Here is a 23072-nt window from a genome sequence, read left to right as displayed (position 1 = left end):
TTATTCTGAATGTTTCAACCAAGACTTCCATTTAATTAGAAATATGTATATTGCTTCCAAATATCGGTTACTGATCTACTTGATTACTAATAACTGGTTTTGGCCATCTGTCAACCCCTAAAAGGAATGCAATTAGTTGATTAGGTATTTGGTCAAAAACCAAAGCGCTGGTCGCACTACAGAAATATTTAGAAGATCATTTTAGTGAGACGGCTTCACCTTCTGGGACCGACTAATGTCTCTACCAAACTGACAAATTGACTTAGTCATCTCAGAGGTTGCAAGCACCAATATAAAGTAAAACGAATATATGAGTAAATGAAAGAAGAAAAACAGCAGTCTGTTGAGGCCACCTCCACCTCACTGACCAACTAACAAGCCGACTGGTTTCCTGACTTACTTGTTTCTGTGTTTGCATGTGTGAGAGTGTGTGTGTTTAAGGTCTTGAACTGCGTCAAGTGGCTTTTTTGTTTGGGTTTAGTTTTTGTTTTCTCTCCAGAATACAGCCAGATATAATAGTACAATTAGATTTTCCAAGTGTACAAGTGAGGTTTCCTGCTGGGTCAGGTCAGGTCACTTGGTAACATTTATTATGATAAGTCTAATGTCTTAGCCAAGATTCGTTTCAGGATCCAAGCATAACTGAACTACAATTTTGCTATTGGGGATAGAAAACTCCAAAACCCTTTGTGCAACAACAAATAAACTCAGACTCTCATTCCCACAGACAATCTGCCTCACCAGGTCGACCCATGCCGATTTTCTCCAGGTCTTCATTCTTGACGTAGTCGAAGTGTGACAGCCGCGTGACGTTAAGGTCATCTCGGATCCGCAGGAAGTACTGCTGCAGCTGCACCTCCATCAGCAGCTCCAGCAGCCATTCTGTTCCTTCCTCACACTGCATGCTACTGCCCAGTTTCTGGAAAAACACACACACAAAGAGTAAAGGAAACTGAGTTTAAATCATTCAATATCCATTCAACAGCTTTCTTCTTGCACCAAAATCTGCAAAAAACATCCAAAGAGAAAATCGCTGAGCAACAAACAGGCCATTCTTTTGTGTAAGAAAAATAGGAAACTGAGCTGAGTGCCATTATTTCCAGTCCTGAAATTGTTTACAGCCCTGAAATAACCATGCCTGTACATTGAAACGGAGGAACACAGTGCAAGCTGATTACAAAAGCATGAAGGGCAACAGGGCCAAACGTTGCCTGAGCTGCTTGTCAGTGGACCAAAAAAGCACATTGATTTCACTTTTAATATAGCAGGTAGGCATTGATTGCATGTGATTGTGGTGTTAAACCTGCAATTCATAAAATGACACCAAAATCGACTAGATACTCTCTGATTTTGGCAGCTTCGATGTAGACACTCCTCAAATATCATGGTGCTACTGCGAAAAAGTGATACACGAGATGAACTAGAAAAGCACTCAGAGAGCGCAGTAATCCGCCAAGGCCATTCATTCCCCCATATATCACTGTCAGAAATGCAGCATATTTTTTGTAGAAATGCAGCAATTTTTGTTAGTTATCGATAATCAAAAATGTCATTTTTAACAAAAATGTGAAAAATGTCGTAGATTCTAAATGGCCACGAGCTGGAATCAAACCTGTGTCTCTAATGCAGTTCTGATTATGAGTCACCCTCACAACCAGGTGAGCTACCTAGACACCTTCTAACTACTTGTAGGACCACATACTAAACAATGACATTTTAGTTATATTTCGACTGACACACTCAACTATGACGCTTCAGTGACATTTTGTATGACATACTACACTATGACATGTATTTTTTTTTTAATTTGGAAAACATACTAAACTATGACAGTTTGGACACATTTTGGACGGCACACTAAGCTATGACGTTTTTGTCCATTGTCGGAAAAAAAATGACATTTTGTGTACGTTTCGGATGACATACTAAACTATGATGTTGTTGTCCATTTTCAGTCAAAAAATGGCTTTTTTTCCCCATTTATGACGTTTATGTCCATTTTGGGACGACATACTAAACTATGACGTTTTTGTCCATTTTCGGAGGACATACTAAACTATGACGTTTTTTGTCCAGCTTCTGGGGTGCCCGTATAGCTCAACAGCTTAAGCAGGTGACCAATGTACAAGGGCTGGTCTCTGACACAGCGACCTGGGTTCAATTCCTGCTTGTGTCCCATTGCCGCATGTCTATGCCTTAACTGCAGTTATCCAAAGTGAATGACATAATGAACTAAGATTTTACAGTCCACTGTCGGATAAAAAATGACAATTTTTGTACATTTTCAGATGACATACTAAACTATGACGTTTGTTGTCCATTTTCGGTCAAAAAATGACTTTTTTTTCCATTTTCGGATGACATACTAAACTATGACGTTTTTGTCCATTTTCGGACGACATACTAAATTATGACGTTTTTTGTCCATTTTCGGACGACATACTAAACTATGAAGTGTTTTGTCCATTTTCGGACGACATACTAAACGATGACTTCTTTTTCCATTTTGGGACGACATACTGAACTATGACGTTTGTTGTCCATTTTCGGTCAAAAAATGACTTTTTTGTCCATTTTCGGACGACATACTAAACTATGACGTTTTTGTCCATTTTTGGATGACATACTAAACTATGACGTTTTTTCCACTTTTTGTACGATATACTAAACTATGACATTTTTGTCCATTTTTGGATGACATACTAAACTATGACGTTTTTTCCACTTTTTGTACGATATACTAAACTGTTCTGGCTCCTATGAGCCACCTTAATATGTTTTTCTATTTTATGTGGTCGAATTTAGTGTTCAGTAGCTCCTAGTGTAAGTTTCATGACATTCTCAGTTAAGCCGCTAGAGGGCGCCACTTGTCTAGTGGAATCCCAGTGAGTGAGAGCAGTGAAAGAAATCAGTTGAGTTTCCTGTGCCTGCATACGCTGTGTCCTCAGCCAGCACAGCCTGTAAGTGCTTCAAAAGGAAAAAAATGATATTGTGCATCTGTATATTTAGTACTAGATGTCTTGTGGTTCATCCTGTTATCAGCTAATTCTAGGCGGAAATATGCATGTTTTCAGGCGTTAGCATATGGCGCTAACTAGCGTTAGCTTTAGCCAGTTTGTTAGTAACTTTAACTGTGCAATGGAGGTTTTGGTCTGTTTTCTGGGGTAAGGTCATTTTATATTATTTTGTACATTTGCAATGTCACTCATACATTCCCTCTCTCTCTGTTTAATTGCAGTTTTACCGCCATACGACACACATCACACACACCATGTCAAATAAATCAGTCTAATGAAACAATGGTGTTGTGATTCGACTGGTGGTTAACTACCTGCCTAGCCAACCAAGTGCGAGGGCAGGACAGTAAAAAGGCTTGTGAACGACTATCGCAGGAGGTTCAGCACGCAGCCATCAGACCCAGATGCAACAATGCAGTCGCCTAAAGAGGAGCACCTCGAGGTCCGGTCCGTTTGCTCCAGTTCATCCTCCAGATCCCGCAGCTCACTCACCAAGGCAGCAGTCGAAGCACGTGCCAAGGCTGAAGCAGCACGTGCCAGAGCGGAGTTCGCACAACGAGAGATCGAGATAAAAATGAAACAAGCAGAGTTAAGTGCCACCTTAGAAGTGCTTAAAGAAGAAAAAGAAGCAGAGGCCGCCTTTGCTGAAGCCAATGTGTTTGAAGCCGCAATAGCAGAGGAGGTAAATGGGGAAATGATGTCAAAACGTTCATTTGAAAAACAACATGGGGAATCAAAACAAGATGGAGACAAGGCACAAACCAAATTGACCTCTCACGCGCTAAGCCATCTTCAAGCTACAACACATTTAGACAAAGTACAAAGGTTCCTCAGAAAAACACCAGATGACCTCGGTGAAGACGCACCAGACACCAAGCAATTCACTCCTATGAAACAACGTGCCATAAGCCCGCTTCCTGATCCAGCAGCCTCGTTTGAGTATGAACCTCACACAAACAAAAAGAATGATAGAGATGAATTTGGTCTCTCCCTACCAGCCTCCACCACCCATGAGCGACATGGCTTCGAGTATGTGAGTACCACAGCCCAGCCAATGAACTCCTTCTCCCCCTATAGTTCGCCATTCCAGCCAAAGCAACATGACAATAGGGACAGTGAATTTGCCAGTCTCGCTAAATTTCTGGCTAAACGAAATCTAGTCACAGATGGGTTAACAAGGTTTACTGACAGAGCAGAGGATTATTGGGCATGGAGAGCCTCCTTTCATAATGCCATAGAGGGCATAAGCTTAAAACCAGGCGAAGAGTTAGATTTGCTCACCCGGTGGCTTGGAGATGAGTCATCCAAACATGCTAAACGCATACGTTGTGTCCATCTCAACAATCCTGCGGAAGGTCTATATCAAGTCTGGACGAGGTTAGAAGAATGTTATGGCACTTCAGAGGCTATCGAGAAGTCTCTCCTTGACAGACTCGAACACTTTCCCAGAGTTTTAAACAAAGAGCCCCAAAAACTCAGAGAACTTAGTGACCTGCTCTCTGAAATTGATGCAGCCAAATCTGATGGTTCTTTACCTGGACTTGTGTATTTAGACACCTCTCGTGGCATTGCTCCAGTTGTTGATAAGTTGCCAATAAATCTTCAGGACAAGTGGATGTCAGAGGGGACAAGATACAAGCAAAAATACAAGGTTTGTTTCCCTCCTTTTTCATTCTTCTGTCACTTCGTACAAGACGAAGCAAGAATGAGAAATGACCCCAGTTTTAAGTTAGTGTCTTCTACTCCCACATGCACCCCACCTCGTGACAACCACTACACAAGATTTGCAAAACCCAGACCATCTGTTGCTGTCCACAAAACAGAGGTAAACAAAACAAGTGAGTTCACAAACAAACAGTGTCCAATCCATAAGAAACCGCACTCACTGAAAACATGCAGGGGTTTTAGAGGAAAGACACTAGATGAGCGCAAAGCATATCTTAAAGAGCACAACATTTGCTTTAGGTGCTGCGATTCTTCTACTCACCAAGCAAAGGATTGTAAGGAGGCAATCACATGCTCAGAGTGCAACAGTAACAAACATATTGCTGCACTGCACGCAGGTCCTGCTCCCTGGTCGCACAAGATAAAAGCTCAAAACACTACTGTAGACCAGAGCGGGGAGCTCAGAGAAGAGTATGGCGGGGAGAATGCTGCAGACAGTTTACAGACCAGCTCAGCATGCACTCGAGTTTGTGGGGACTTAAGTGGGGGGCGCTCCTGCTCTAAAATATGCCAGGCCTACATCTATTCCCAGGGGCACCCAAACAGGAAGGTCAAGGTTTACACTATCATTGACGACCAGAGCAATAGGTCATTGGCCAAGTCGAGTCTTTTTGATACCTTTGACATTTCACTGAGCAATGTAGCTCCATACACAATCAAGACATGCAATGGGGTTTCTATGACAAATGGACGCATAGCTGAGAATCTCGTTATACAGTCTGTTGATGGCCAATTCAGCTCTCCTCTGCCCTCTCTACTAGAGTGTGATTCGCTCCCAGACAACAAGTCCGATATCCCCACACCAGAAGTCGCTCTAGCCCATTCTCACCTTAAACATCTCGCACACCAAATCCAGCCTCTCGATCCTAAGGCTGAGATTTTGCTGCTGTTAGGCAGAGACATTATACAAGTGCACAAGGTATTTGAACGAGTGAATGGCCCAGTTAATGCTCCGTTTGCCCAGAGACTTGCACTCGGCTGGGTTATTGTCGGGGATGTATGCCTAAAGGGAGCTCATAAGCCAGCTGTTGTGGGCTCATACAGAACTACTGTTCTGGAGAATGGGCGCCCAAGTCTCCTACCACCCTGCCAGAACACCTTTCATGTCAAAGAGCATCCCCAGACACACAGCAAGCCTTGGGAAGCTCACAGCTCATCTCAAATAGGGGAGCAAATATTTCAGCAAACCGAAAGTGATGAAAGGCTTGCACATTCCCACGAAGACCGAGCCTTTCTACACATCATGGAAAGAGACTTTTATCAAGACAATGCAAACAACTGGATCGCTCCACTTCCTTTCCGCACACCAAGAACCCGACTCCCAAACAACAGGGGTCTAGCACTCAGCCGTTTGGAGTCACTGTGTCGCACATTAAAGAAGCGTCCGGAGATGGAGAGACATTTTATGGACTTTATGCAGGGGTTGTTTGACAAAGATCACGCAGAACTCGCACCAGCTCTTGGGGAAGAAGAAGAATGCTGGTATCTGCCCTTCTTTGGTGTCTATCACCCGCAGAAACCGGGGAACATAAGGGTGGTGTTTGACTCCAGTGCTAAGTTTCAGGGGGTGTCTTTAAATGATGTGTTGCTCACAGGGCCAAATATGAACAACAGTCTTGTCGGAGTGCTGGTCCGTTTCAGAGAAGAAGCTGTGGCTGTTACGGCGGACATACAACAAATGTTTCACTGTTTTCAGGTGCGAGAGGACCACAGAAACTTCCTCCGGTTCCTTTGGTACCACAACAACGACCCTGCAGAGCCAGTTGTCGAGTACAGAATGAAAGTACACGTATTCGGTAACAGCCCATCCCCAGCAGTGGCTATTTTCGGACTGAGAAACGCTGTCAACCAGTTAGATACACAGCACTCCCCTGAGGCCAAACAGTTTGTCCAAGGACATTTCTATGTCGACGATGGATTAAAGTCTGTTCCCACCGAGTCCAAAGCAGTCAAGCTCCTCAAAGACACTCAAGAACTGCTTGCTTCATCCAATTTGAGGCTCCATAAAATAGCCTCAAACAGCCCGAACGTGATGAGATCATTTCCCATTGAAGACTTGGCAAGCGGGCTTAAGGATATAGACTTCAACACTGAGTTCCCTCCTATACAGCGAAGTTTAGGAGTATGTTGGGACATTGAGAAAGACACTTTCACATTCAGAGTTTCCCAAACGGAAAAGCCCTACACAAAAAGAGGGGTCCTGTCAACGATCAACAGTCTTTTTGACCCGCTTGGGTTTGCCGTGCCAGTAAGTATCCAGGGGAGGGCACTGCTGCGAGAACTTACCAAGGAGACATGTGGGTGGGATGAGACTCTACCCGAAGGCATGTACAAGGAATGGACAGAATGGAGAAATGCTCTCAAGCAACTCGAGGAAACACACATTCCAAGACCATACTGTTCCTTTTCCTTTGCCCATGCAGTACACAAACAAGTCTGTGTTTTCTGCGACGCTTCCACCCAAGCGATAGCAGCTGCGGCTTACTTAAAAGCAACAAGCAAAAAGGGTGAGCCAGAGCTTGCCTTCATATTCGGGAAGGCAAAACTTGCCCCAAAGCCAGACCTTACCGTTCCCAGGCTTGAATTGTGTGCGGCTGTGTTAGCGGTGGAGGTTGCAGAGCTAATCAGAGATGAAATGGACACTCCAATCACTGACATGAGATTCTTCTCAGACAGCAGAGTCGTTCTTGGCTATATTTACAATGAGTCAAGGAGATTTCATGTTTTTGTGAACAACCGAGTACAACGCATCCGACGAGCAACAGAGCCAACTCAGTGGAGCTACGTACCCTCAGAGCGCAACCCAGCAGACCATGGGTCCAGATCTCTACCTGCTGACAAACTGTCATCCAGCACATGGTTACAGGGGCCAGAGTTTCTCTTAAAGCCCACAGAGAGCGACTCAAGTGATAAGTTTCAACTTGAAAGCCCCGACACAGACATTGAGGTGCGTCCCTTGCTTACTGCCGCTGTCCAAACCACACAACCTGGTTTAAAAGCTGTAAACTTTGAGTCTTTCTCCAGCTGGAAGTCTCTTACCAGAGCCGTTGCCCATTTGACACACATTGCACGCACTTTCAAGCAAAGGCAATCAGACGGACAATGTAAGGGGTGGCATATCTGTGACAAACTCACACCTCCAGACTTCGACCAAGCAACAGGGACTATCATAAAGGCCGTCCAACAAGAAAGCTTCTCCGAAGAGCTCGAGCAGATGGCATCAAGGAAGGACATTTCAAAATCAAGCCCTCTCATAAAACTTTCTCCTTACCTTGACAAGTCAGGCCTCCTCAGGGTCGGGGGTCGCCTCCTCCACTCCGAACTAGAAACTGCAGAGAAAAACCCTCTGATAATGCCACGCAAGCACCATGTTACTTACCTGTTAATCCGCCATTACCACGAAAGGGTCATACATCAGGGGCGTCATTTTACAGAAGGCGCTTTAAGGTCAGCGGGTTACTGGGTCTTAGGAGGCAAACGCCAGATCAGTAGCCTCATTTACACATGTGTAGTTTGTCGTAAACAAAGAGGAGTGACACAGACTCAGAAAATGGCAGACCTTCCTTCAGAACGCCTTAGTGCAGAGCCACCATTCACCTATGTAGGCATTGATGTGTTTGGGCCATGGTCGGTTACCTCTCGTCGTACCCGGGGTGGGCTGGCTAGCAGCAAACGATGGGCAGTGATGTTCACCTGCATGAGCACGAGGGCAGTTCACTTAGAAGTTATAGAGAGCATGGACACCTCTAGTTTTATCAATGCGCTCCGCAGGTTCCTTGCAGTCAGAGGACCTGCTAAACAGCTGAGGTCAGACTGTGGGACTAATTTCACAGGAGCCTGTAGAGAACTAAGCTTTGACAAGCTTCCTAATGACCCAAGGGTTAAGTCATTCCTTAACGATAGTGGATGCACTTGGGTCTTTAATCCTCCTCACTCGTCACACATGGGGGGTTGTTGGGAACGGATGATAGGGGTGGCACGTAACATTCTTGACTCCCAGCTAGGTCAACTTGGTTCCAAGCACCTTACCCACGAAGTCCTGACCACCTTCTTGGCAGAAGTGGCCGCCATCATCAACGCACGGCCGCTGGTTCCAGTGTCAAGTGATCCGGACTCTCCCTTCATCCTCACTCCAGCCACGCTCCTTACACAAAAGACTGGAGCACCTCCTGCACCTCAGGGCGACTTCGCAGATAAGGACCTCTACAGCCAGCAATGGAGAAGAGTCCAGAGCCTCGCCAACTCCTTCTGGCATCGTTGGCGGAAGGAATACCTGTCCACACTGCAATGCCGTCGCAAGTGGCATATCACCAGACCTAACCTGCAGCAAGGAGACGTGGTCCTCTTGAAGGATCCTCTTGTGAAGAGAAACCAATGGCCTATGGGAGTCATCGAAAAGGTCCACCCCAGTGGTGATGGACTTGTTAGGAAAGTTGAAGTTAAAGTAATGAAAGATGGCAATGCTAAGGTTTATTTTAGACCTGTTACAGACGTTGTTCTCCTTGTATCAGATTCCTTGCAATAAGTTTGTTTTTGGGTGTGACATGCATTAATGTCAGGCGGGGAGTGTTCTGGCTCCTATGAGCCACCTTAATATGTTTTTCTATTTTATGTGGTCGAATTTAGTGTTCAGTAGCTCCTAGTGTAAGTTTCATGACATTCTCAGTTAAGCCGCTAGAGGGCGCCACTTGTCTAGTGGAATCCCAGTGAGTGAGAGCAGTGAAAGAAATCAGTTGAGTTTCCTGTGCCTGCATACGCTGTGTCCTCAGCCAGCACAGCCTGTAAGTGCTTCAAAAGGAAAAAAATGATATTGTGCATCTGTATATTTAGTACTAGATGTCTTGTGGTTCATCCTGTTATCAGCTAATTCTAGGCGGAAATATGCATGTTTTCAGGCGTTAGCATATGGCGCTAACTAGCGTTAGCTTTAGCCAGTTTGTTAGTAACTTTAACTGCAATGGAGGTTTTGGTCTGTTTTCTGGGGTAAGGTCATTTTATATTATTTTGTACATTTGCAATGTCACTCATACATTCCCTCTCTCTCTGTTTAATTGCAGTTTTACCGCCATACGACACACATCACACACACCATGTCAAATAAATCAGTCTAATGAAACAATGGTGTTGTGATTCGACTGGTGGTTAACTACCTGCCTAGCCAACCAAGTGCGAGGGCAGGACATAAACTATGACATTTATGTCCATTTTCGGATGAAATACTAAATTATGACGATTTTTGTCCATTTTCGGACGACATGCTAAACTATGACATTTTTGTCCATTTTTGGATGACATACTAAACTATGACGTTTGTTGTCCATTTTCGGTCGACATACAAAAAATATGACTTTTTTGTCCATTTTCGGACGTCATACTAAACTATGACGTTTTTGTCCATTTTTGGATGACATACTAAACTATGACGTTTTTTCCACTTTTTGTACGATATACTAAACTATGACATTTTTGTCCATTTTCGGACGACATACTAAACTATGACGTTTTTGTCCATTTTCGGACGACATACTAAACTATGACGTTTTTTGTCCATTTTCGGTCGACATACTAAAATATGACTTTTTTGTCCATTTTCGGACGTCATACTAAACTATGACTTTTTTGTCCATTTTCGGACGTCATACTAAACTATGACGTTTTTTTTTCCGTTTTTGAACAACATACTAAACTATGACGTTTTTGTCCATTTTTGGATGACATATTAAATTATGACGTTTTTTGTCCATTTTCGGTCAAAAAATTACTTTTTTCCCATTTTCGGATGACATACTAAACAATGACGTTTTTTCCATTTTTGTACGATATACTAAACTAAGACATTTTTGTCCATTTTCGGTCGACATACTAAAATATGACTTTTTTGTCCATTTTCAGACGTCATACTAAACTATGACGTTTTTTGTCCATTTTCGGACAACATACTAAACTATGACATTTATGTCCATTTTCGGACGACATACTAAACTATGACTTTTTTTTCCATTTTCGGACGACATACTAAACTATGACGTTTGTTGTCCATTTTCGGACGACATACTAAATTAAGCATTTTATTGTCCATTTTTGAACGACATACTAAACTATGACGTTTTGTTGTACGTTTTCTGGAGCACCCATATAGCTCAACAGCTTAAGCGAAAGACCAATGTATAAGGACTGGTCTCCGATGCAACGGTCCGGGTTCGAATCCTGCTTGCGTCCCATTGCTGCATGTCTGCTTTCACTGCAGTTGTCAAAAACCAAGTTGTCTGGGTGACATACTAAGCAATGACGATTTTCGGAAGACATAGTAAGCTATGACATTTTTCGGACGACATACTAAACTATGACGTTTTTGTCCATTTTCGGACGACATGCTAAACCATGACATTTATGTCCATTTTCAGACGACATACTAAACTATGATATTTATGTCCATTTTCGGACGACATGCTAAACCATGACATTTATGTCCATTTTCGGATGACATACTAAACTATGACATTTATGTCCATTTTCGGATGACATACTAAACTGTGACGTGTTTTGTCCATTTTCAGACGACATACTAAAAGATGACGTTTTTTGTCCATTTTCAGACAATGTACTTAACTATGATTTTGTTGTCCATTTTCGGTCAAAAAATGGCTTTTTTTTCCATTTTCGGTCAAAAAATGACTTTTTGTCCATTTTTGAACGACATACAAAACTATGACGTTTTTTGTCCATTTTCGGAAGACATACTAAACTATGACTTCTTTTTCCATTTTGGGACGACATACTGAACTATGACGTTTGTTGTCCATTTTCGGTCAAAAAATGAATTTTTTTCCATTTTTGGACGACATACTAAACTATGACATTTTTGTCCATTTTCGGAAGACATACTAAAACATGACATTTTTTGTCCAATTTCAGTCGTCATACTAAACTATGACGTTTTGTTATATTTTTTCTGGGGCACCCATATAGCTCAACAGCTAAAGCAGAAGACCGACGTATAAGGAGTGGTCTCCGATGCAACGATCCGGGTTCAAATCCTGCTTGCGTCCCATTGCCGCATGTCTTCTCTCCTGTCTGCTTTCACTGTAGCTATCAAAAACCAAGTTGTCTGGGTGACATACAAAACAACGATGATTTTCGGACGACATACTAAACTATGACGTTCTTTGTCCATTTTCGGACGACATACTAAACTATGACGTTTTTTTGTCCATTTTCGGATGACATATTAAAATTTTACGTTTTTTGTCCATTTTCGGACGACATACTAAAAGATGACGTTTTTTCCATTTTCAGACGACATACTAAACTATGACTTTTTTTTCCATTTTTGAGCAACATACTAAACTATGACATTTTTTGTCCATTTTCGGATGACATACTAAACTATGAAGTGTTTTGTCCATTTTCGGACGACATACTAAACTATAACGTTTTGTTGTACATTTTCTGGGGCGCCCTTATAGCTCAACAGCTTAAGCAGGAGACGAATGTGCTGGGACTGGTCCCTGATGCAGTGACCCAGGTTCGAATCCTGCTTGCATCCCATCATTGCATGTCTTCCTCCCACTCAACTTTGGTGTTTGCCTTCACTGCAACCATCCAAAAAAAATTTGGACGACATACTAAACTATGATGTTATTGTTGGACAAAAAAATGACTTTTTTGTCCATTTTCGGACGACATACTAAACTATGACATTTTTGTCCATTTTTGGATGACATACTAAACTATGACGTTTAATCCACTTTTTGTACGATATACTAAACTATGACATTTATGTCCATTTTTGGATGACATACTAAATTATGACGTTTTTTTGTCCATTTTCGGATGACATATTGAACTTTGACGTTTTTTGTCCATTTTCGGACAACATAGTAAAAGATGACGTTTTTTTGTCCATTTTCGGATGACATACTAAAAGTTGACGTTTTTTTGTCCATTTTCGGACGTCATACTAAACTATGACGTTTTTTGTCCATTTTCGGTCGACATACTAAAATATGACTTTTTTGTCCATTTTCGGACGTCATACTAAACTATGACGTTTTTTGTCCATTTTCGGTCGACATACTAAAATATGACTTTTTTGTCCATTTTCGGACGTCATACTAAACTATGACGTTTTTTGTCCATTTTCGGTCGACATACTAAAATATGACTTTTTTGTCCATTTTCGGACGTCATACTAAACCATGACGTTTTTGTCCATTTTCGGACGACATACTAAACTATGACGTTTTTTGTCCATTTTTGAACAACATACTAAACTATGACTTTTTTTTCCACTTTTTGTACGACATACTAAACTATGACATTTTTGTCCATTTTCGGACGACATACTAAATTAAGCATTTTATTGTCCATTTTTGAACGACATACTAAACTATGACGTTTTGTTGTACGTTTGCTGGAGCACCCATATAGCTCAACAGCTTAAGCAGATGACCAACGTGCAGGGGCTGGTCTCCGATGCAGCAACCTGGGTTCAAATCCTGCCCGTGTCCCATTGCTGCATGTCTGCTTTCACTGCAGCTATCCAAACCAAGTTGTCTGGGCGACATACTAAACAATGATGATTTTCGGACGTCATACTAAACTATAACGTTTTTGTCCATTTTCGGAGGACATACTAAACTATGACGTTTTTTGTCCATTTTTGAACAACATACTAAACTATGACGTTTTTGTCCATTTTCGGACGACATACTAAAAACTATGACGTTTTTTGTCCATTTTTGAACAACATACTAAACTATGACTTTTTTTCCCACTTTTTGTACGACATACTAAACTATGACATTTTTGTCCATTTTCGGACGACATACTAAATTAAGCATTTTATTGTCCATTTTTGAACGACATACTAAAACTATGACGTTTTGTTGTACGTTTGCTGGAGCACCCATATAGCTCAACAGCTTAAGCAGATGACCAATGTGCAGGGGCTGGTCTCCGATGCAGCGACCTGGGTTCAAATCCTGCCCGCGTCCCATTGCTGCATGTCTGCTTTCACCGCAGCTATCCAAACCAAGTTGTCTGGGCGACATACTAAACTATGACATATTTTTCCATTTTCAGATGACATACTAAACTATGACATTTTAGTCCATTTTTGGATGACATACTAAACTATGACGTTTTATCCACTTTTTGTACGATATACTAAACTATGACATTTATGTCCATTTTTGGATGACATACTAAATTATGACGTTTTTTGTCCATTTTCGGATGACATATTGAACTTTGACGTTTTTTGTCCATTTTCGGACAACATAGTAAAAGATGACGTTTTTTTGTCCATTTTCGGACGACATACTAAAATATGCCTTTTATGTCCATTTTCGGACGTCATACTAAACTATGACGTTTTTGTCCATTTTCGGACGACATACTAAACTATGACGTTTTTTGTCCATTTTTGAACAACATACTAAACTATGACGTTTTTGTCCATTTTTGAACAACATACTAAACTATGACGTTTTTGTCCATTTTCGGACGACATATTAAACTATGACATTTTTGTCCATTTTCGGATGACATACTAAACTATGACTTTTTTTCCACTTTTTGTACGACATACTAAACTATGACATTTTTGTCCATTTTCGGACGACATACTAAATTAAGCATTTTATTGTCCATTTTTGAACGACATACTAAACTATGACGTTTTGTTGTACGTTTGCTGGAGCACCCATATAGCTCAACAGCTTAAGCAGATGACCAATGTGCAGGGGCTGGTCTCCGATGCAGCGACCTGGGTTCGAATCCTGCCTGCGTCCCATTGCTACATGTCTGTTTTCACCGCAGCTATCCAAACCAAGTTGTCTGGGCGACATACTAAACAATGATGATTTTCGGACGACATACTAAACTATGACGTGTTTTTCCATTTTCAGACGACATACTAAACTATGACTTTTTTTGTCCATTTTTGAGCAACATACTAAACTATGACATTTATGTCCATTTTCGGATGAAATACTAAACTATGACGTTTTTTATTTCCATTTTCGGACGACATACTAAACTATGACGTCTTTTTGTCCATTTTCGGATGACATATTGAACTTTTACGTTTTTTGTCCATTTTGGGACGACATAGTAAAAGATGACGTTTTTTTGTCCATTTTCGGACGTCATACTAAACTATGACGTTTTTTGTCCATTTTCGGTCGACATACTAAAATATGACTTTTTTGTCCATTTTCGGACGTCATACTAAACTATGACGTTTTTTGTCCATTTTTGAACAACATACTAAACTATGACGTTTTTGTCCATTTTTGGATGACATACTAAATTATGACGTTTTTTGTCCATTTTCGGTCAAAAAATTACTTTTTTCCCATTTTCGGATGACATACTAAACAATGACGTTTTTTCCATTTTTGTACGATATACTAAACTAAGACATTTATGTCCATTTTTGGATGACATACTAAATTATGACGTTTTTTGTCCATTTTCGGATGACATATTGAACTTTGACGTTTTTTGTCCATTTTCGGACAACATAGTAAAAGATGACGTTTTTTTGTCCATTTTCGGACGACATACTAAACTATGACGTTTTTTGTCCATTTTCGGTCGACATACTAAAATATGACTTTTATGTCCATTTTCGGACGTCATACTAAACTATGACGTTTTTGTCCATTTTCGGACGACATACTAAACTATGACGTTTTTTGTCCATTTTTGAACAACATACTAAACTATGACGTTTTTGTCCATTTTTGAACAACATACTAAACTATGACGTTTTTGTCCATTTTCGGACGACATACTAAACTATGACATTTTTGTCCATTTTCGGATGACATACTAAACTATGACTTTTTTTCCACTTTTTGTACGACATACTAAACTATGACATTTTTGTCCATTTTCGGACGACATACTAAATTAAGCATTTTATTGTCCATTTTTGAACGACATACTAAACTATGACGTTTTGTTGTACGTTTGCTGGAGCACCCATATAGCTCAACAGCTTAAGCAGATGACCAATGTGCAGGGGCTGGTCTCCGATGCAGCGACCTGGGTTCGAATCCTGCCTGCGTCCCATTGCTACATGTCTGTTTTCACCGCAGCTATCCAAACCAAGTTGTCTGGGCGACATACTAAACAATGATGATTTTCGGACGACATACCATCCATTTTCAGACGACATACTAAACTATGACTTTTTTTGTCCATTTTTGAGCAACATACTAAACTATGACATTTATGTCCATTTTCGGATGAAATACTAAACTATGACGTTTTTTATTTCCATTTTCGGACGACATACTAAACTATGACGTCTTTTTGTCCATTTTCGGATGACATATTGAACTTTTACGTTTTTTGTCCATTTTGGGACGACATAGTAAAAGATGACGTTTTTTTGTCCATTTTCGGACGTCATACTAAACTATGACGTTTTTTGTCCATTTTCGGTCGACATACTAAAATATGACTTTTTTGTCCATTTTCGGACGTCATACTAAACTATGACGTTTTTGTCCATTTTCGGACGACATACTAAATTATGACGTTTTTTGTCCATTTTCGGACAACATAGTAAAAGATGATGTTTTTTTGTCCATTTTCGGACGACATACTAAACTATGACGTTTTTTGTCCATTTTCGGTCGACATACTAAAATATGACTTTTTTGTCCATTTTCGGACGTCATACTAAACTATGACGTTTTTGTCCATTTTCGGACGACATACTAAACTATGACTTTTTTTCCACTTTTTGTACGACATACTAAACTATGACATTTTTGTCCATTTTCGGTCGACATACTAAAATATGACTTTTTTGTCCATTTTCGGACGTCATACTAAACTATGACGTTTTTGTCCATTTTCGGACGACATACTAAACTATGACTTTTTTTCCACTTTTTGTACGACATACTAAACTATGACATTTTTGTCCATTTTCGGACGACATACTAAATTAAGCATTTTATTGTCCATTTTTGAACGACATACTAAACTATGACGTTTTGTTGTACGTTTGCTGGAGCACCCATATAGCTCAACAGCTTAAGCAGATGACCAATGTGCAGGGGCTGGTCTCCGATGCAGCGACCTGGGTTTGAATCCTGCCTGCGTCCCATTGCTACATGTCTGTTTTCACCGCAGCTATCCAAACCAAGTTGTCTGGGCGACATACTAAACAATGATGATTTTCGGACGACATACTAAACTATGACTTTTTTTGTCCATTTTTGAGCAACATACTAAACTATGACATTTATGTCCATTTTCGGATGAAATACTAAACTATGACGTTTTTTATTTCCATTTTCGGACGACATACTAAACTATGACGTCTTTTTGTCCATTTTCGGATGACATATTGAACTTTTACGTTTTTTGTCCATTTTGGGACGACATAGTAAAAGATGACGTTTTTTTGTCCATTTTCGGACGACATACTAAACTATGACGTTTTTTGTCCATTTTCGGTCGACATACTAAAATATGACTTTTTTGTCCATTTTCGGACGTCATACTAAACTATGACGTTTTTGTCCATTTTCGGACGACATACTAAACTATGACGTTTTTTGTCCATTTTTGAACAACATACTAAACTATGACGTTTTTGTCCATTTTTGGATGACATACTAAATTATGACGTTTTTTGTCCATTTTCGGATGACATATTGAACTTTGACGTTTTTTGTCCATTTTCGGACAACATAGTAAAAGATGATGTTTTTTTGTCCATTTTCGGACGACATACTAAACTATGACGTTTTTTGTCCATTTTCGGTCGACATACTAAAATATGACTTTTTTGTCCATTTTCGGACGTCATACTAAACTATGACGTTTTTGTCCATTTTCGGACGACATACTAAACTATGACGTTTTTTGTCCATTTTTGAACAACATACTAAACTATGACGTTTTTGTCCATTTTTGGATGACATACTAAATTATGACGTTTTTTGTCCATTTTCGGTCAAAAAATTACTTTTTTCCCATTTTCGGATGACATACTAAACAATGACGTTTTTTCCATTTTTGTACGATATACTAAACTAAGACATTTATGTCCATTTTTGGATGACATACTAAATTATGACGTTTTTTGTCCATTTTCGGATGACATATTGAACTTTGACGTTTTTTGTCCATTTTCGGACAACATAGTAAAAGATGACGTTTTTTTGTCCATTTTCGGACGACATACTAAACTATGACGTTTTTTGTCCATTTTCGGTCGACATACTAAAATATGACTTTTATGTCCATTTTCGGACGTCATACTAAACTATGACGTTTTTGTCCATTTTCGGACGACATACTAAACTATGACGTTTTTTGTCCATTTTTGAACAACATACTAAACTATGACGTTTTTGTCCATTTTTGAACAACATACTAAACTATGACGTTTTTGTCCATTTTCGGACGACATACTAAACTATGACATTTTTGTCCATTTTCGGATGACATACTAAACTATGACTTTTTTTCCACTTTTTGTACGACATACTAAACTATGACATTTTTGTCCATTTTCGGACGACATACTAAATTAAGCATTTTATTGTCCATTTTTGAACGACATACTAAACTATGACGTTTTGTTGTACGTTTGCTGGAGCACCCATATAGCTCAACAGCTTAAGCAGATGACCAATGTGCAGGGGCTGGTCTCCGATGCAGCGACCTGGGTTCGAATCCTGCCTGCGTCCCATTGCTACATGTCTGTTTTCACCGCAGCTATCCAAACCAAGTTGTCTGGGCGACATACTAAACAATGATGATTTTCGGACGACATACCATCCATTTTCAGACGACATACTAAACTATGACTTTTTTTGTCCATTTTTGAGCAACATACTAAACTATGACATTTATGTCCATTTTCGGATGAAATACTAAACTATGACGTTTTTATTTCCATTTTCGGACGACATACTAAACTATGACGTCTTTTTGTCCATTTTCGGATGACATTGAACTTTTACGTTTTTTGTCCATTTTGGGACGACATAGTAAAAGATGACGTTTTTTTGTCCATTTTCGGACGTCATACTAAACTATGACGTTTTTTGTCCATTTTCGGTCGACATACTAAAATATGACTTTTTTGTCCATTTTCGGACGTCATACTAAACTATGACGTTTTTGTCCATTTTCGGACGACATACTAAATTATGACGTTTTTTGTCCATTTTCGGATGACATATTGAACTTTGACGTTTTTTGTCCATTTTCGGACAACATAGTAAAAGATGATGTTTTTTTGTCCATTTTCGGACGACATACTAAACTATGACGTTTTTTGTCCATTTTCGGTCGACATACTAAAATATGACTTTTTTGTCCATTTTCGGACGTCATACTAAACTATGACGTTTTTGTCCATTTTCGGACGACATACTAAACTATGACTTTTTTTCCACTTTTTGTACGACATACTAAACTATGACATTTTTGTCCATTTTCGGACGACATACTAAATTAAGCATTTTATTGTCCATTTTTGAACGACATACTAAACTATGACGTTTTGTTGTACGTTTGCTGGAGCACCCATATAGCTCAACAGCTTAAGCAGATGACCAATGTGCAGGGGCTGGTCTCCGATGCAGCGACCTGGGTTTGAATCCTGCCTGCGTCCCATTGCTACATGTCTGTTTTCACCGCAGCTATCCAAACCAAGTTGTCTGGGCGACATACTAAACAATGATGATTTTCGGACGACATACTAAACTATGACTTTTTTTGTCCATTTTTGAGCAACATACTAAACTATGACATTTATGTCCATTTTCGGATGAAATACTAAACTATGACGTTTTTTATTTCCATTTTCGGACGACATACTAAACTATGACGTCTTTTTGTCCATTTTCGGATGACATATTGAACTTTTACGTTTTTTGTCCATTTTGGGACGACATAGTAAAAGATGACGTTTTTTTGTCCATTTTCGGACGACATACTAAACTATGACGTTTTTTGTCCATTTTCGGTCGACATACTAAAATATGACTTTTTTGTCCATTTTCGGACGTCATACTAAACTATGACGTTTTTGTCCATTTTCGGACGACATACTAAACTATGACGTTTTTTGTCCATTTTTGAACAACATACTAAACTATGACGTTTTTGTCCATTTTTGGATGACATACTAAATTATGACGTTTTTTGTCCATTTTCGGATGACATATTGAACTTTGACGTTTTTTGTCCATTTTCGGACAACATAGTAAAAGATGATGTTTTTTTGTCCATTTTCGGACGACATACTAAACTATGACGTTTTTTGTCCATTTTCGGTCGACATACTAAAATATGACTTTTTTGTCCATTTTCGGACGTCATACTAAACTATGACGTTTTTGTCCATTTTCGGACGACATACTAAACTATGACGTTTTTTGTCCATTTTTGAACAACATACTAAACTATGACGTTTTTGTCCATTTTTGGATGACATACTAAATTATGACGTTTTTTGTCCATTTTCGGTCAAAAAATTACTTTTTTCCCATTTTCGGATGACATACTAAACAATGACGTTTTTTCCATTTTTGTACGATATACTAAACTAAGACATTTTTGTCCATTTTCGGTCGACATACTAAAATATGACTTTTTTGTCCATTTTCGGACAACATACTAAACTATGACATTTTTGTCCATTTTTGGATGACATACTAAACTATGACATTTATGTCCATTTTCGGTCAAATGACTTTTTTTTCCATTTTTGGACGACATACTAAACTATGACGTTTGTTGTCCATTTTCGGTCCAAAAATGACTTTTTTTTTCCATTTTCGGACGACATACTAAACTATGATGTTTTTTTGTCCATTTTTGAACGACATACTAAACTATGACGTTTTTGTCCATTTTCGGTCGACATACTAAAATATGACTTTTTTGTCCATTTTCGGACGTCATACTAAACTATGACGTTTTTGTCCATTTTCGGACGACATACTAAACTATGACGTTTTTGTCCATTTTTGGATGACATACTAAATTATGACGTTTTTTGTCCATTTTCGGATGACATACTAAACTATGACATTTTTTTGTCCATTTTTGGACGACATACTAAACTATGACTTTTTTTCCACTTTTTGTACGACATACTAAACTATGACATTTTTGTCCATTTTCGGACGACATACTAAATTAAGCATTTTATTGTCCATTTTTGAACGACATACTAAACTATGACGTTTTGTTGTACGTTTGCTGGAGCACCCATATAGCTCAACAGCTTAAGCAGATGACCAATGTGCAGGGGCTGGTCTCCGATGCAGCGACCTGGGTTCGAATCCTGCCTGCGTCCCATTGCTACATGTCTGTTTTCACCGCAGCTATCCAAACCAAGTTGTCTGGGCGACATACTAAACAATGATGATTTTCGGACGACATACTAAACTATGACGTGTTTTTCCATTTTCAGGCAACATACTAAACTATGACATTTATGTCCATTTTCGGATGAAATACTAAACTATGACGTTTTTTATTTCCATTTTCGGACGACATACTAAACTATGACGTCTTTTTGTCCATTTTCGGATGACATATTGAACTTTTACGTTTTTTGTCCATTTTGGGACGACATAGTAAAAGATGACGTTTTTTTGTCCATTTTCGGACGACATACTAAACTATGACGTTTTTTGTCCATTTTCGGTCGACATACTAAAATATGACTTTTTTGTCCATTTTCGGACGTCATACTAAACTATGACGGTTTTGTCCATTTTCGGACGACATACTAAACTATGACGTTTTTTGTCCATTTTTGAACAACATACTAAACTATGACGTTTTTGTCCATTTTTGGATGACATACTAAATTATGACGTTTTTTGTCCATTTTCGGATGACATATTGAACTTTGACGTTTTTTGTCCATTTTCGGACAACATAGTAAAAGATGATGTTTTTTTGTCCATTTTCGGACGACATACTAAACTATGACGTTTTTTGTCCATTTTCGGTCGACATATTAAAATATGACTTTTTTGTCCATTTTCGGACGTCATACTAAACTATGACGTTTTTGTCCATTTTCGGACGACATACTAAACTATGACGTTTTTTGTCCATTTTTGAACAACATACTAAACTATGACGTTTTTGTCCATTTTTGGATGACATACTAAATTATGACGTTTTTTGTCCATTTTCGGTCAAAAAATTACTTTTTTCCCATTTTCGGATGACATACTAAACAATGACGTTTTTTCCATTTTTGTACGATATACTAAACTAAGACATTTTTGTCCATTTTCGGTCGACATACTAAAATATGACTTTTTTGTCCATTTTCGGACAACATACTAAACTATGACATTTTTGTCCATTTTTGGATGACATACTAAACTATGACATTTATGTCCATTTTCGGTCAAATGACTTTTTTTTCCATTTTCGGACGACATACTAAACTATGACGTTTGTTGTCCATTTTCGGTCCAAAAATGACTTTTTTTTTCCATTTTCGGACGACATACTAAACTATGATGTTTTTTTGTCCATTTTTGAACGACATACTAAACTATGACGTTTTTGTCCATTTTCGGATGACATACTAAACTATGACGTTTTTGTCCATTTTCGGATGACATACTAAACTATGACTTTTTTTGTCCATTTTTGGACGACATATTAAACTTTGATGTTTTTTGCCCTATTTCGGACGACATACTAAACTAAGAATTTTTTTGTCCATTCTTGAACGACATACTAAACTATGACGTTTTTTGTTCATTTTCTGGGGCGCCCATATAGCTCAACAGATTAAGCAGGAGACCAACGTACAAGCTCTGGTCTCCGACGCAGCGACCTGGGTTTGATTCTTGCTTGCGTCCCATTGCCGTCTGCCTTCTCTACAACTATCCAAATCAAAGAATTTGGACAACATACTAAACTATGACGGTTTGGACGACATACTAAACTATGATGGTTTGGACGACATACTAAACTGACCGTTTGGACGACATACTAAACTATGACGTTTTTTGTTCATTTTCGGACTACATACTAAACTATGACGTTTATGTCCATTTTCGGATGACATACTAAACTTCGACGTTTGTTTTCATTGTCGGACAAAAAATGGTGTTTTTTTGTCCATTTTCGGACGACATACTAAACTTTGACATTTATTTTCATTGTTGGACAAAAAATGGCGTTTTTTGTACATTTTCGGACGACATACCTCACTATGACGTTTTTGTCCATTTTCGGACAACATACTTTATAAACTATGACGTTTTTTGTCCACTTTCTGGGGCGCCCGTATAGCTGAACAGG

The 23072-nt window shown here is 39.3% G+C and overlaps 1 protein-coding gene across 1 annotated transcript in view; it reads right to left on the bottom strand.

Annotated features, from left to right (window-relative positions):
- tnk2b (tyrosine kinase, non-receptor, 2b) overlaps positions 1–23072 on the bottom strand; it is a 62441-nt gene that overhangs the window by 24459 nt on the left and 14910 nt on the right. The window contains 1 exon segment of the mRNA XM_051953251.1: positions 742–919. Coding sequence (XP_051809211.1) covers positions 742–919 — 178 coding nt within the window.

The sequence above is a fragment of the Acanthochromis polyacanthus genome, chromosome 9 (genome assembly GCF_021347895.1).
Source record: "Acanthochromis polyacanthus isolate Apoly-LR-REF ecotype Palm Island chromosome 9, KAUST_Apoly_ChrSc, whole genome shotgun sequence".
Taxonomy (NCBI): Eukaryota; Metazoa; Chordata; class Actinopteri; family Pomacentridae; genus Acanthochromis; species Acanthochromis polyacanthus.
This window is presented reverse-complemented; position numbering and strand designations above follow the sequence as displayed.